This window comes from Mustela lutreola, chromosome 2 (assembly GCF_030435805.1).
Source record: "Mustela lutreola isolate mMusLut2 chromosome 2, mMusLut2.pri, whole genome shotgun sequence".
In the NCBI taxonomy this organism is placed as follows: Eukaryota; Metazoa; Chordata; class Mammalia; order Carnivora; family Mustelidae; genus Mustela; species Mustela lutreola.
The window spans coordinates 104644100-104657625 of record NC_081291.1 but is presented as its reverse complement, the minus strand read 5'-3'; the positions used below and the strand labels follow the sequence as shown (position 1 = coordinate 104657625).

At 43.9% G+C, this 13526-nt stretch overlaps 1 protein-coding gene across 25 annotated transcripts in view; it reads right to left on the bottom strand.

Moving 5' to 3' along the window:
• The window catches only part of KALRN (kalirin RhoGEF kinase), a 661891-nt gene that overhangs the window by 183261 nt on the left and 465104 nt on the right, over window positions 1-13526 (bottom strand). For 4 of the 25 annotated variants that reach the window (XM_059162911.1, XM_059162916.1, XM_059162917.1 and 1 more), the window contains exon 34: window positions 2598-6573. The exons of 19 other annotated variants lie outside the window; for them this stretch is intronic. In XM_059162911.1, the coding sequence (XP_059018894.1) occupies window positions 6511-6573 (63 nt within the window). In that variant the 3' untranslated portion in view covers window positions 2598-6510. Of the gene's footprint in view, window positions 1-2597; window positions 6574-13526 lie in introns of those variants that run through there. 2 more of the 25 variants (XM_059162913.1, XM_059162914.1) reach the window with 1 other exon arrangement.

The following is a 13526-nucleotide window of genomic DNA, read 5'->3' as shown; positions in this document are numbered from 1 at the left end:
CACAAGTAGGCAGAGAAGCAGGCAGAGAGAGAGGAGGAAGCAGGCTCCCTGCTGAGCAGAGAGCCCAATGCAGGGCTTGATCCCCAGAACCCTGGGATCATGACCTGAGCCGAAGGCAGAGGCTTTAACCCACTGAGCCACCCAGGCCCCCCCCCCCCATTTTCTTATATGCTCAGTCCCTTGTTGTAGGGGGCATGAACTTTTGTTTTAAGGAATAGTCATTTTTATAGCATGCTTGGGAGTCTAAAACTCAGAAGAAACACATTCACACTGGATCTTGCATCAATATGGAATTCCTAATCATGCAAGCTTTATGATCCTCATATATTCCATTTGTGACAGTCCACTAGTGGAAATCAACAGCAGAGCTTAGATCCTGTACTGACCCCTGTTGCCATGTTCTTGGGGTGCTTAAGCGTATCTCCACGTGTGCTCAGAAGAGGGAGCCAGGCTCCTTCCTTACCCCCATCTCCTCCTTCCCAGGTATATTTTCTTTCCTAATGATGCCTATTTTATGTTGAAGCTAAAATAACTCATCAGTTAGCTTTAATTGAGCATACAGTGATTAAAAAGAAATGGGAGAAGTTCACATGGCTTATAATCTGTATCTAGAATATACTTGAATGTTAATTATTCTATATAATCTACAGAGTGATTCTATTATATTCTATGTTCTTTAAGGATAGGATTATTTCCTTTTTTTAAAATTAGTTTTTTAAAAAGATTTTTATTTATTTGACAGAGATTACAAGTAAGCAGAAAGGCAGGTGGTGGTGGGGGGGAGCAGGCTCCTTGCTGAGCCGAGAGCCCAATGTGGGGCTCAATCCCAGGACCCTGAGATCATAACCCAAGTCAAAGGCAGAGGCTTAACCCACTGAGCCACCCAGGCACCCCAGGATAGGATTATTTCTAACTCAATTTTGTAGTCTGTTCAGTGGCTCTTACAGAGTCTGGTATATAGTAAGTGCTTAATAAATGCATATAGAATGAGTGGTCTCAATGGCAGTAACTGAAGGAAGATGAAGGAAGGAATACCAATGGGTTGAGGGATAGATGAGGGCAGTTTTAAAAATAAAACTTTTTATTTTTTTAAGATTTTATTTATTTGTCAGACAGAGCAAGAGAGAGCACAAGCAGGGGGAGTCATAGGGGGAGAGGGAGAAGCAGGCTTCCTGCGGAGCAAGGAGTCTGACGTGGGACTTGATCCCAGGACCCTGAGACCATGACCTGAGCTGAAGGTAGGGGCTTAACTGACAGAGCCACCCAGGTGCCCTAGAAATAAAACTTAAAACCTTGGACTCCTGGATGATCAAAAACTGCTCCTTGTAACCCATGGGGCACTGTCTATGAGATTCAATGAGACAGCTCACTCTCACTGTGAGGGATCAGTGCAGGACTGGAGAAAATAACCAGAAGACCAAGTACGGGAAGGGAGAATTTTTATTTTTCATGTCCCATGCCCATGACTTAAAAAAAAAAAATATTTAAATACCTAAGAATGTGACTCACTGCCATCAGATTTAACAAAACCCACTCTCATTCTGCTGTGTGCTTTAGTGATACAGAAAACTTTCAATTATCCCTGCTAATGGAATGGAAGCAATGGTACATATAATCAAAATGCCATTTCTATTTGCCTTTGGAAGTATGATGTGTGCTTTTCCCCCAGCAGGTCTGCTTTCATAATGATTAGCTCTAGCATAGCCTAATATTAAAGTGAGTTAGCGTTCTCTCTGTATAATATCTGGTAGTAGAAGAGAAGAGATGTGTTTACAGCAGAGGAAACTCATGCAGGGCTTAGTATTTGCCACAGTTAATCGCCCACGTGGATAATCTACTTGCAGCAAGTAGGATTTTAAACAGAGCAAAAGGCAAAAAGCAACTCTATGTCCTGGATTTCAATGACCCAGAGCTGGATGCCCTAGGAGAAAGCCATAGTTAGCGCTATGAAGAGTGTTAAAGGAGAAAGAACACTGGACGAGGCATAAGGCCACTGGGGATCCTTGATGCCCAAGGGAGGCCATATAACCTCTTTGTGTCTCAATTTTCTTACCCATAAAATGTAATAATGACACCTGTTCTACCTAATGAGCTAACTGTGCCAAAAGAGAACAGTGGGCTAAAGGACTTGTAACAGTATTAAATGCTAAGAAAATGCAAAGCACTGATAGACAAGCAATGAAATATCGTTGTTGCTATTTTTCAGGAACTGTCCCTTGCCTGAACTCCTTAGTGTTTAGGGTCTTGGGCAGTGGTTTCCAAAACTTTCCCCAATTACGGTAGTCCCCTTTCTTGAAGATCCTGCTTGTCAAGGATAGTTGCTCTGATAACCTCCATGCACCCCAGTGAATAGACACAGCCTTTCTTGGGTAATAGTTTCATCTTAACTGGGACCTTCCAACTATAATAGATTAACCCAGTGGCTCTCAAAGTATGGTCCCTGGGTGAGTAGCATCAGCATTTTTTGGGAACTTGTTAGAAATGCAAATTCTTGGATCTAACCGCATGTACTGATTCACAAACTCTTGGAGAGGGGCCCAGCCATCTGTCTGAACAAGTCCTCTGGATGAGTCTGATACACACCAAAGGAGGAAAAAGCAAGCCAGGAATTGGGCTCTGGGACAGGCCAATGACGAACTTGCACTTTTCTGAGGGAGGCAGGGAAAGGCTTATAGGACTCTTCACATCACACTGCATAGCTGTGTGTGTGTGAGTGTGTGTGAGTGGGGTGTGTGTGTGTGTGCACATGCACGTGTAAAATGTTGACCTGGAAAACCATTTTCTCAGATAGGTCCGTCTTTTTCCCAACCACCCTAACAATGCATCCTTTCCTTGGAGACTCCCTTACTTTGCTTTCCTGACTTATTTTCCTTTATAGAACTTACCACCTTCTAGTATGCTGTATTACTTGCTTCTCTATTTTGTTTGTTGTCTGTCTCCCTGGGCTAGAATATATGCTCTCCAAGGGCAGTCCATTTTGTTCAGTGTTGTGTCCCCATCTCTGAGAACTGCGCCTAGCAGCATTAGCAGGGACTCAGGAAATATTTGTTGAGCTGCTGAACCCAAGAAGGAGGTTTCTCAGGAGCTTAGAAACTATCAGGGTCAGACCAAAACACTGAAACACCAGCAAGCATCCTTACTGGGCAATGTTGCTAGAGCATGGGAATCTTGCCTCTTTGTCCCTGCTTTGGGATCTGCAATAAGTCTACAAACAAGCCTTGGGTACATGCCATCCTTGGGGATTTGGTTCATGATACTGTTTATCATTACAAAATGTGTTATCTGGTTATTTCTAGGGATGGGGAGAGTGTACTGATTGATCAGCATGTTTATCTGCGTGTTTGGGACTGGGGGTAGTTTATGGGCATGCGACAGACTAGAGTGTGATATGGCAGGGAAAACGGCAGTCTAAGAATGAAAACCAGGAGTTCTAGTCCTCTGCCTCTAACTCGCTATGTGGTCCTGGGCAAAGTGCTTAGCATTTCTGGGTCTCATTTCATTTGCTGATCTTAGTGATTTTCAAGGCCCTTTGCAGCAGTTGTTATTATAAATCCATTCCTGTGTTACTTGATTACAGTAGGTCTCCCCTATTGGCAAGCTCCATGAGAACAGGGTTGAGTCTATATTTGCCCACCTAGTTCATATGCCCAGCACTTGTAGGTACTAGGTGTTTGCTAAGTGAGCCAAACCCTATGAAAGCCAAAGGTGATCTCAGCCTCATCAGCTTGTGCTTTGCACAAATATGTCACAGGGACATGAATGTGGGCTACAAAGACCTGGACTGGAAGAGACCTCCAATCACACAAGGAAGAGCAGGACACTGGCTGTGACCACCCCCCATTCCCAGGGCAGACAGCAGGTGTACAATTCATTAAGGTGAAGACCATGGCAGTGCACAGGGTAGAGCCCAAGCTGGACACTGCGGCATCAGCCCTGTGGTTTGAAAAAGCATGCATCTGGATGAAGATCAGAGACCTAAATTCACAGACCCGCTATCTTCCAGCTTTATGACTTTGTACAAGTTATTTACTTCTTTTAGTTTTAACTCTTCATCTAAAAAATGAAAACAGAACTGCCTGCCTCTCAGGATGACTGTGAAGATTAGAGGAGATGATGTATATCAAGTGCCTTCCCAGCACCTGCATGACAAAGGTGCTCAGTAAACAGAATTCTTCTTGTCTGGTTCTGCCCTTCTGGCTCCTTATGAGGTTTCTAACAATGCTGCCTTCCCCAGAGAACCAGCCTCAGTCAGTTACCAGCTCATGGCAGCACCCTAGCCAGTCTGGCTGAAGGGGATCAAGATTGAGATAAACAGTGTTTTTCAAAATATCTGCCTTTAGAGATCTATATTTTCTTCTTTTGCTTACAGTTTGCTTAATGAGATTTTGAGATTCTAACTTGCTATGGCGTGAGAGCAAGAGGTGCAATTTTGTAAACAAAATTTAACTACTCATTATCTTTTTTTTTTTTTTTTTTTTAAGATTTTATTTCTTTGAGAGACAGAGAGAGCACAAGCAGGGGGAGGGGCAAAGACAGAGGGAGAGGGAGAAACAGGCTTCCCGCTGAGCAGGGAGCCCGATGTGAGGCTTGATTCCAGGACCCTGAGACCATGACCTGAACTGAAGGCAGACACTTAACCGTCTGAGCCACCCACGTACCGCTACGCATTATCTTTTGAATGTGCTGAGAGTTATCACTAAACAGAACACAAATGAACCTTGCTTGTCTCTCTTTTCGGCTGCCTTTGTCTCTCCTTCCACCTTGTTCCTTCCCTGGTGGAGTGAATTATACTCTTGCTCCTGCCCTGCCACCTCCACTCCCTCCCTCACCCCCGCACTCATCCACTACATATGGCCATCTTTATTCTGGAAAACAAATTTTGCTGCTAGGCAACCAGAAAACAAAATTGCTGTGGTTGACATGATTCTTATTAATGACCACAATTGCAGAAGTGCCACCAGCACGGCATGCCATACGTACGCTCCTGCGTCTGTCCCCAGCTAGCCAGGTCTTTCCAGAAAGTGGGATGGGGTGGATTCTTGGTAGGAAATTAAGGGCCTCAGCACTCAGCAGAAAGTATTTATAAATCACTGTATATCACAGCCTGCTTTAGAATAATTTTATTAGAACACATTCAAGAAAGTGACATACGGAAAAAAGACAGCAGCAATTCTCAGTCATGCAAATGCCCATGTTAAGGTTCTCCATTGGATTTAAATTCAAGTACAAAGACAGTCCTTTCCTGAGCCAGGTGCAATTCCAGGGAATGACACTGTGAATCGAGCGCGCGTTTCCTCCACAAAGTTCAGAACACTGAACAAGTCCCATCCTCACAAGACTGTGAGGTACATGGAAGTGTAAACTTTCAGGATCTCAAGGACCCCTTTACCCAGCCCTCCCCCATAACCCAGATGGGGGAAGTGAGCCCAACGTCGGGACCTTTTAGAAATAAGGTTTAGTCTACTGAAAATAAAGCAGTGGGCCTTAAAAAATTAGAAAATGAGTGTATATATATATACATATATATACATATATGTAATGGAACCATCTTTGACTCCTGACTTGGTTTCCAGGAAACTCTGTTAGGGGTTGGGGCTCTCTTGAGTGTCTTGGAAGCTGGAGGACTTTTTGAACTTTTAACTTTTTATTATGAAAAATTGCGAACATATACAAAAGTGGAGAGAATGGTAGAATGAATGGCCATGTCCCCGACCTTCTAGTCTCAACAGTTAACCAACATGGAGCCAGTTTGTTTCCTTTATTTCTTCGCCCACTTTCCACCCACCCTTGACAGGGTAATCTGGAAGCACACAAAGGCTAGGAGGGTGGTCTTTGAACCAGAGACTTCAGGGGTGAGTGAGGTTAGAGGAGCCGGAAAATCCTGACAAAACCTGGGCAGGCTGACGCAGATAGAACATGTGTTGGGGATGTGGTTGGGCCAATGTTTGGGAATAGCTAGAGTCAAGCCTCTTCTTCCCTGCCATAAACTATCCCTTGTTCCTCCTCCCTCTTTCTCAGGATGTGGGGGAGGTAGGTTAGATTAGAACAATGGGTTTTCTAGACTGGGGGCCACTGACAACAGAGATGTTCAATCTGGAGAAAAACTCCAGAGGTAAGTATGTCCCTCTGCTGAATGTGCCCACTCACACTGCAGACCCCCAGGACAGTGAGGGCCTGAGCAGCCTGGTGTTTGGATTGGGAGCCCGGGGAAGTAGCTTGGGTCATGGAGCCTCTCACAGGTCCCTACTGTCCCACCATTTTCAACTTTGGAGGGAAACTCAGCAACCTTGAATCGCACCCAGTAGAGAAGCAGGGAGCCTGAGGGGCAAGCCCATGGCCCAGATGGGCAGATTTTGCTTGGAACATGTTGCCCTCTGAGCAAAGGCTGTACCCCACACCAGCCCTGCCAGAGCAGTCTCAAGAGAGGTGGGTGATGGGAGTCCAGGTGGGAGGTCCCAACGGCGGCACGGCTAACCCGGTGAGCTGCAGGGACAAGTCCCAGGCTGCGCGCTAAACGTAAGTGGAGAAAGGATCTCCAGGTCCCAGATGCCACCGAGGAGCAAGGTTGCCATCCTGTTAAGAAAAGGGCCGGGGCTCTGTAATTTGCATATGACTTTGCAAAAATCTGCATGAGATCCCGTAGCCCTTTATAGAAAACAGAGTTAAATCATCAGTGCAACCTACTGTATTCCTAGCAACCCAAGGCACAGAGTGTAACCTGGCAAATACACAATCATTTTTTGAGAAGAGGAAATGGAGTGAGCAGAGTGCTGTGTAGAACATTCCTTGGTCTGAAGGTTCAGAAGAAGCCAACCAAGTCCAGGATCCAGATGAGGATCGCTGACTGGCCACTTTCACTAATTTTGTCAGGGCTCCAATCCATATACTTTTCCTTGCAATAGCTCCTGGTTCAGTGGTCCCGCAGTGGTTTCCCCCACACATAAAAGCAGGAGGAGAGCCGGGAAGACTACAAAGAGGGCTGCATTAAATATGAGGTCCTATGAGTGACCCTTAGTGTTTATCTCATACCCTTATTGTTTGTTTCAATTCTTTTAGGATCCCTGTGCCTGCCAGCAAGTCTTACTATGACATTCATTTGGGGGAAAGAAACTGAGAAAAGTTAACCCATTTATGTAGCAGATCTTTGGCAGTAAGTGACTTAAAATTCCTGATTTCAAGTATTTCCAGGGTCCATGACATGTGATAATCTGCAGTGTTTCCAAGACATGTGGTTGGTTTGTGAGGCTGCAGGGCTGGCTGAGGGAGTGGATTACTGAGTGAGGGAGGGAGCCTGCCAGAGACCCAGCTTCCATATTCTAGTGTGGCCACACACACTCTACTTGGCCACCAGAATGATGGAATGTGTCCTTAACAACGGCCCCCTCAAAGAAAGTCAACTTCTAGTGCTATTAGAGGAGTGAAGTATTTCTAAAGAGCAATGGCTCAACCAAGAGAAAAGTTCAGGATAAATGAAAGAGAGTGATCTCATATTTGACTGTGGCTCAGCTCACGGTGCTAAAGGCTCTGTCATACTTGCCATATAGAAATGAGAAAACAATCTCAACCTTCCTTAGTAAGAACTCCAGCTAGGCAAAAGCTGTTCATTAAAGGAGAGAAAATACTTCAGCATCAAGCTAAAATGGTAGTTACCCTGAGCTGTGAGGAAGATGGGCATAGTCAGAATCCAGAAGGGAGAGGAGATTCTGAAGAAAGCCAGGAGCTATACACACGCATTTGTGAGGTCACTCACGGAAGGTACTGGTGACCACTGAACTCACCGTGGCCAGGGCAAGAGCATCTTCGGAATTTTGTATCACATCACATTAGTCAGGAAGACAGTGGACACCTGGTTGGCTCACACCATAATCCACTGCCATTACCAGTTTAGTTTACAGATGTGGTATAAGATCTGCAGAATTTATTGCAGTGGCAGAACTTAACAGTTTTATAAATGCTGAATTGGACATTTTGTTCCTTACACAGTTCTTAAAATTCTGAAGAGGGAAACAGTTTTAGAAAATATTTGTATTGTCATATATTAACATAGCTAATGCTCACCATCATTTTTATTGTTACCATTATTCACAGCTAATATTTGTTGAGCGTTTAGCATGCGCCAAGCACAAGGCTGGCTGTCTGGCAGGCATCATTTCTTGTAATTTGCACCACAACATTATGGGGTGGGTAATACCATTACCTCCATTTTGCAGACTGAAGCCCTGAGAGGCCCTGCCCAGGATCAAATGACTGGCAGTGAAGGGAGTGAGATCTGTCCTGTGGTTGGTTTGATTCCAAGGCTATCCTTAACCACTGTGCTATGTTGCCTCTTGGAAAGGGGAATCCCTCTCCTAAGCGATATTTATACATTTCTATGTTTGTGGATTTCAAAAGTCTGGCAAAGCATCTCACATATTTTGAGGACCCATCTTATCCTCAAGGACCTAATTAGAAGTGGTTTGGGTCACTTCATTCTACATATTCCTTAGGTTTTGCAGAAAAATGTTTATCCTCTTTTAAGCCTAGGTTGTGATTGTCTCTGTGCACCCGCAAATGTCTGATGGTTTGATATGTGAGACGTCTAAGAAGTAAAGACATGTGGGCAGACTGAACGCTTGTTCTCTAAAACCCTGAGAAAATATAGACACATTAAATATAGGAAGCCATTATTTTATATAGCCCAGTTGGTAACATGAAAGGGTAGTGAACACCAATGCATAGCTCTTAGCTTTAAAAATGACAGCCATTCATAATCTCATTGAGATGATTTTCTAAAAATCTGGCCTAAAGAAAGGATTAGTGGGAAAAGTTTGTGTGTGTGTGTGTGTGTGTGTGTGTGTGTGTGTAAAAAGGCCATTACATTTTTTTTTTTTTTTTGAGATGCAAAAGGTTTCTATTACTTAGAAAATAACTCCCAGCTTGGAATTTGTATATATTCCATATCCAATCACCATATACCTTGGGTATTTTGATTCAGTAGGCCAGGGTAGGCCGGAAGTTAGCTTTTAGAAATACTTCCCTTGTAGTTCTGCGGGTTGCCTGGTTTGGAATCCTTTAGCACAGAGGCCCTCTCTCTGTCCTGATCACTCCATCGCTGGAAAACCCCAGTTTTGCAGTGTTTCAACTGCATTTTCACATCTGCCAGCACACACTGTCCAAAAGTACTTGTCTTTGGCATTTTCCAAGAAGGGCAAGAATCAGTGAGATCCACTTCATAGAATGGTGACTTTTATTAACAAGACCACCCTCATATTCTTTTATTTTAGGTGGGGAGGGATTTCACCCTGTGTGGAGATTTCACCCACCTCCCACTATTCAGGTACAGATCCCTTTGTATGAATACTTTGTATAATAGAATGCAGGCTCCACTCTAATACTAGACATAATAGAAGATTTCTGAGCTATAGAGAGATGTTCTGCAGATCCTGGGTGTACAAGAAACAGCACTGGGCATCTAGTAGTAGAAAAATAGCCACAGATGGGGAACATATTTATATGTTATAGAATTATACCCTTTTTTGATCCATAAAAAATTTGAGGCAACTAGTCTCCATTATATTTTTAAATGCTTCTTCAGTTGACTATATGTTCTGGGTGTTTCTGATGGAGTAGGACACCAGTGAGGCAGGAGTGTGTCCAAATTACTACTCCCTTGGTCAAGACATAATAAAGAGCTTCCTCTATGCTCCTGATTCGGGATCCATGGACCATGGAATGCTCTTGGTATTTTAATTCAGGTGTGTTTCGTTCAGATGATGGAGGACAGGGACAGTAATGATAGGACTTAGAGCATTTGGGCTATAATATTACTTTGTGTGTTTTGGCCTGAATTATCCGATCATTTTCTTCAGTTAGCTCATCCAGTGGAAGGCAGTGTGCATAGTGGACATCAGAAAGACTTGGGTTCAAATCTTGGGTCTGCTGCTTTCTGGTTGTGTGACCGTGGGCAAGTTAATGAACCTCTCTGAGTGACATTTTCCTCATCTGCAAAATGAGGACAATGGTACTTACCTTGAAGAACTGTTGTGAAGACCGAATGAAAGGGGAGGCATCGAATGCCAGTCTCCTGTGAGGGGCTCAGCGAGAGAGCCACGGTTATTCCTGGCAGTTGCTTACGCTCTGAACGGCTTCCTGGCAGGCAGCCTTTGTGCTTTCCTTGGCCTGCCCAATACATATTCTAGGGATTTCTATGAGAAGGGCTGTGTCTTTCCTGTTAGCTGGGGTGGCAGAAAGTATGGGGTATTATCCTTGATGGGGACTTTCTGTGCTCTGTTTCCAGGATACATAGGAAACTCTGCAAATACTATATTAACTGGTTTAAAAGAGCTTTTCTCCACCCCAAATGTCAGACTAGAGCCTGGACTGGAAATTTCCCTTGATGTAGCCATCAGAATTAAAAATGGAGATAGAGAGGAGTAAAAATGTTGAATCGTGCACACATGAAGGACATAAATACTGTGAAGTGTATCTTTAGTTTAGTTCTTTTTTAAGAACTGATGTGGTGACCTCCTTATGTGTTCTTTCTTACTTGCTACTCTGCCTGAAGGCTCTCCTTTTGGCTTCTGAATGTCTGTTTGTTGCTCCTGCTGACCCCAGGCTTCCTCATCCAGAATTCTGCCAGGAGCTTACAGAGGAGGACTGGACGGCCTAGCAGCTTAGTAATGAGTGGAAAGGCCTGACACGTGGTACGAAGTGTGCTCCCTCCCAAGTGACAGGCCAGGCACTCCCCACCTCTGGAGGACCACCCCAGTGGAAAAAAAAAAAAATCAGCTACAGAAGGGGAGAGTCCATCTCCCTGTTCTTCCTCTTTCCGTTTCTCCCTCTGCTCAGGGAGTCCTCTGAGAGAACCACAGAACTAGGCAGTATGGGAGAACATCCTCGAAAATATTTGTTTCATGTAATTTTTTTGTTTTGTTTCAAATTCACAAAGGTTAGAAATTGCCTCTTTACCAAGAATTCTTACCAGAAAACATTCCCTCTTCCCTCAGAATGTGGGAGCTGAAGGGAGAGAGGAAGGTGAGGGGTGGGGGAGAGCTGGGTCTTGACCTAATGATGAAACTCCTATTGGAAACCTTGCTATCCATGCAGGTAACCCATTTCCTCCTCGCCTGGGTCCCAGCATTCCCATGCTGAGTCACTCTGGAAACCTCCCTCTCTGGAATCCCAGGGTCTTAAAATTGAACTTGAAACATGTCTGTTTTCTGTCTCTCCCTCTGCATATCTCTCCATGGCATCTCTTCTTGAACTTGAAAGTATACTTTGACCTTTTCCATACTTTTGCTAAATAGCTGCATTTGGGGAAAAACCCTGATGAATTTCTTATCTCCGTGTCACCCCCAATGGGCCACTCCTTGAATTTTCCTTCTCTTTCCTTTCACCATCCAAGGCTCCCGACCTACACAACCAAACACAGTTCCTCAGCTCACAACCTTGGCCCATCCTACACATCAGCCCAAATCCACTCTGGTCACTTTCCCTCCTCTTAAGACACCGAGAAGTCAATCCCCCTGTTTCCTACACGGTACCTGCTTGTCCCCTTGTCCTTGGTTCATGCTGAGGGTGGACCTTAGCAACCATCTAATAATTGTGTTCCTTCCTGTCCTTTAAAAATGACATTGATTAGGGTTTTTTTGGTTTTCTTTGTTAATAAAAGTGATTTTCTTGTCATAGAGAATTTGGAAAAAGCCACCATCCAGAAATAACCCTATTTACATTTTGGCTTATTTCCTTCATATATACATACATACACACATATATGTATACACATATATATGTACATATGCATACATAAGCACAAAGAGCCAAACATATATACACATACACATTGCCTTCTTATGTTTAAAACAGAAAAATTAGCCTTTTCTATTCGGAAGGAAAAGGAAGCCTCCCAAGCAGGTGGGAAGGAAAGGAACTGTATACTGTACATAGGCTCTTCACCTGGCCAGCCACAACCAGTGGCCTTTGAAGCCCATGACTAAATAATGATTTACAGCATCATGGGCCTGGTGGCCTGACGGCCAGGGGATATGTCCAAGAGATCCCTGCCTCCCAAACCACACAGATGGATATTTCTTAGAGAGTGTATGGGAGACACATTCAGAGACACACAACCCATAAATATACAAAAACAGAAGTTATACACATAAAACATTATTTGAACGAGTCTTTTCTGGGCATGTCTGGAATGTCTAACTGTATGTCAGTGCACTGTGGATAACAGGAACTATCACGTGAGCCTTGTCTTCATGGATCTTGGGACTCAGTTGCTGAGATAAAAGCTAACCAACAGGAAACACCAGAGAATGGGAAGAAGATGACATCTCATGAGGTGCTGAGGGAAGGGACTCCAGAAAATCATTCTAATGACGAAAGCTTGTTTCAACAACACTCTTCCTGAGGTCAGAAACATGTCTATCAGTACGGAGAGATAATTTTGGAGATCCATCAATGTCTGTGATAGGTTCGTAGACAAGGGCAATTATTATTTAAAAGATCATTATATTTAGTGAAGATAATCATACAGATAATCTACCAGAAAACATATATTAGGGGAAAGTTTTGCGGACAGCAAGGGAGCCAGAAGAGGGGCAGGACCAAGGGCGGTACTGGGACAGCTGGGAACAGGGGCTGGATCCCAGCGTGAGGGACAAGGGCTAGAAACACAGATTTCTCAACTCATTGTTCAGAGTGCAATGTTACGCTCAACAAAGTGGCAGATACCAAGTAAAACACATAACTTATGCCCTGAATGTTAAAGCACAGTATTTGACTTGCTTGTGTGAGTGTGGATAGGGCTGGGGGCAACGCTGGTGGCTGAGAGGTGTGGTGAGAGAAGTGGGAAGCATTTGTATGAAGGAGGTACGAGTCAGGCTGGCAGATGGGATTATACACATCAGGAAGCATCACAGGAGATGGGCATAAGCAGGAGCAAACATGACGTGACTGGGGGCCTTCAATTACCATTACTGTCCATTATGTACTACATGCTAGTTGCTATAGTAGACAGGAGAGATAGGAGCATCCTGAAGACCAAGATATGATCATCAAAGAACTCACAATGTAACATGGGAGAGAGATATGCAGGCAACCACTGATTTGATAAGTGTTATCAGGTAGAAACATACAAGTTGCCAATATTCACCCATTTTTTTAGACACACAAAAATGGCAGTTTCATCTGATCTAATCGAAAGAAGGTGCATTATAGTATGCAGAACAGATAAAGGTCTCTAAAGGATCAGGTGTCAGAAGGAAAGCAATATAAACATTTTGGAGATGGGCCCAGACATTAACCTTAGTGCATGTGCTACTGACGGCTTTTAAATGATGAGTGAGACACTGAAAGAGAAGCTTTGGGAGGATGAATCCGGTGTCAAGAGAAAAGATAAGATGAGGAAAGAAAAGATGCTGGAGCAAAATCCTAGAAAGCAGGGAGTCCACTTAGAGGATACTGAAAGAATTTCAGCAAAGTGTAACCAAGGCCTGACAGGGTGGTATGACAGAGATTTTGAGGGGCTTGTTCTCAGGACT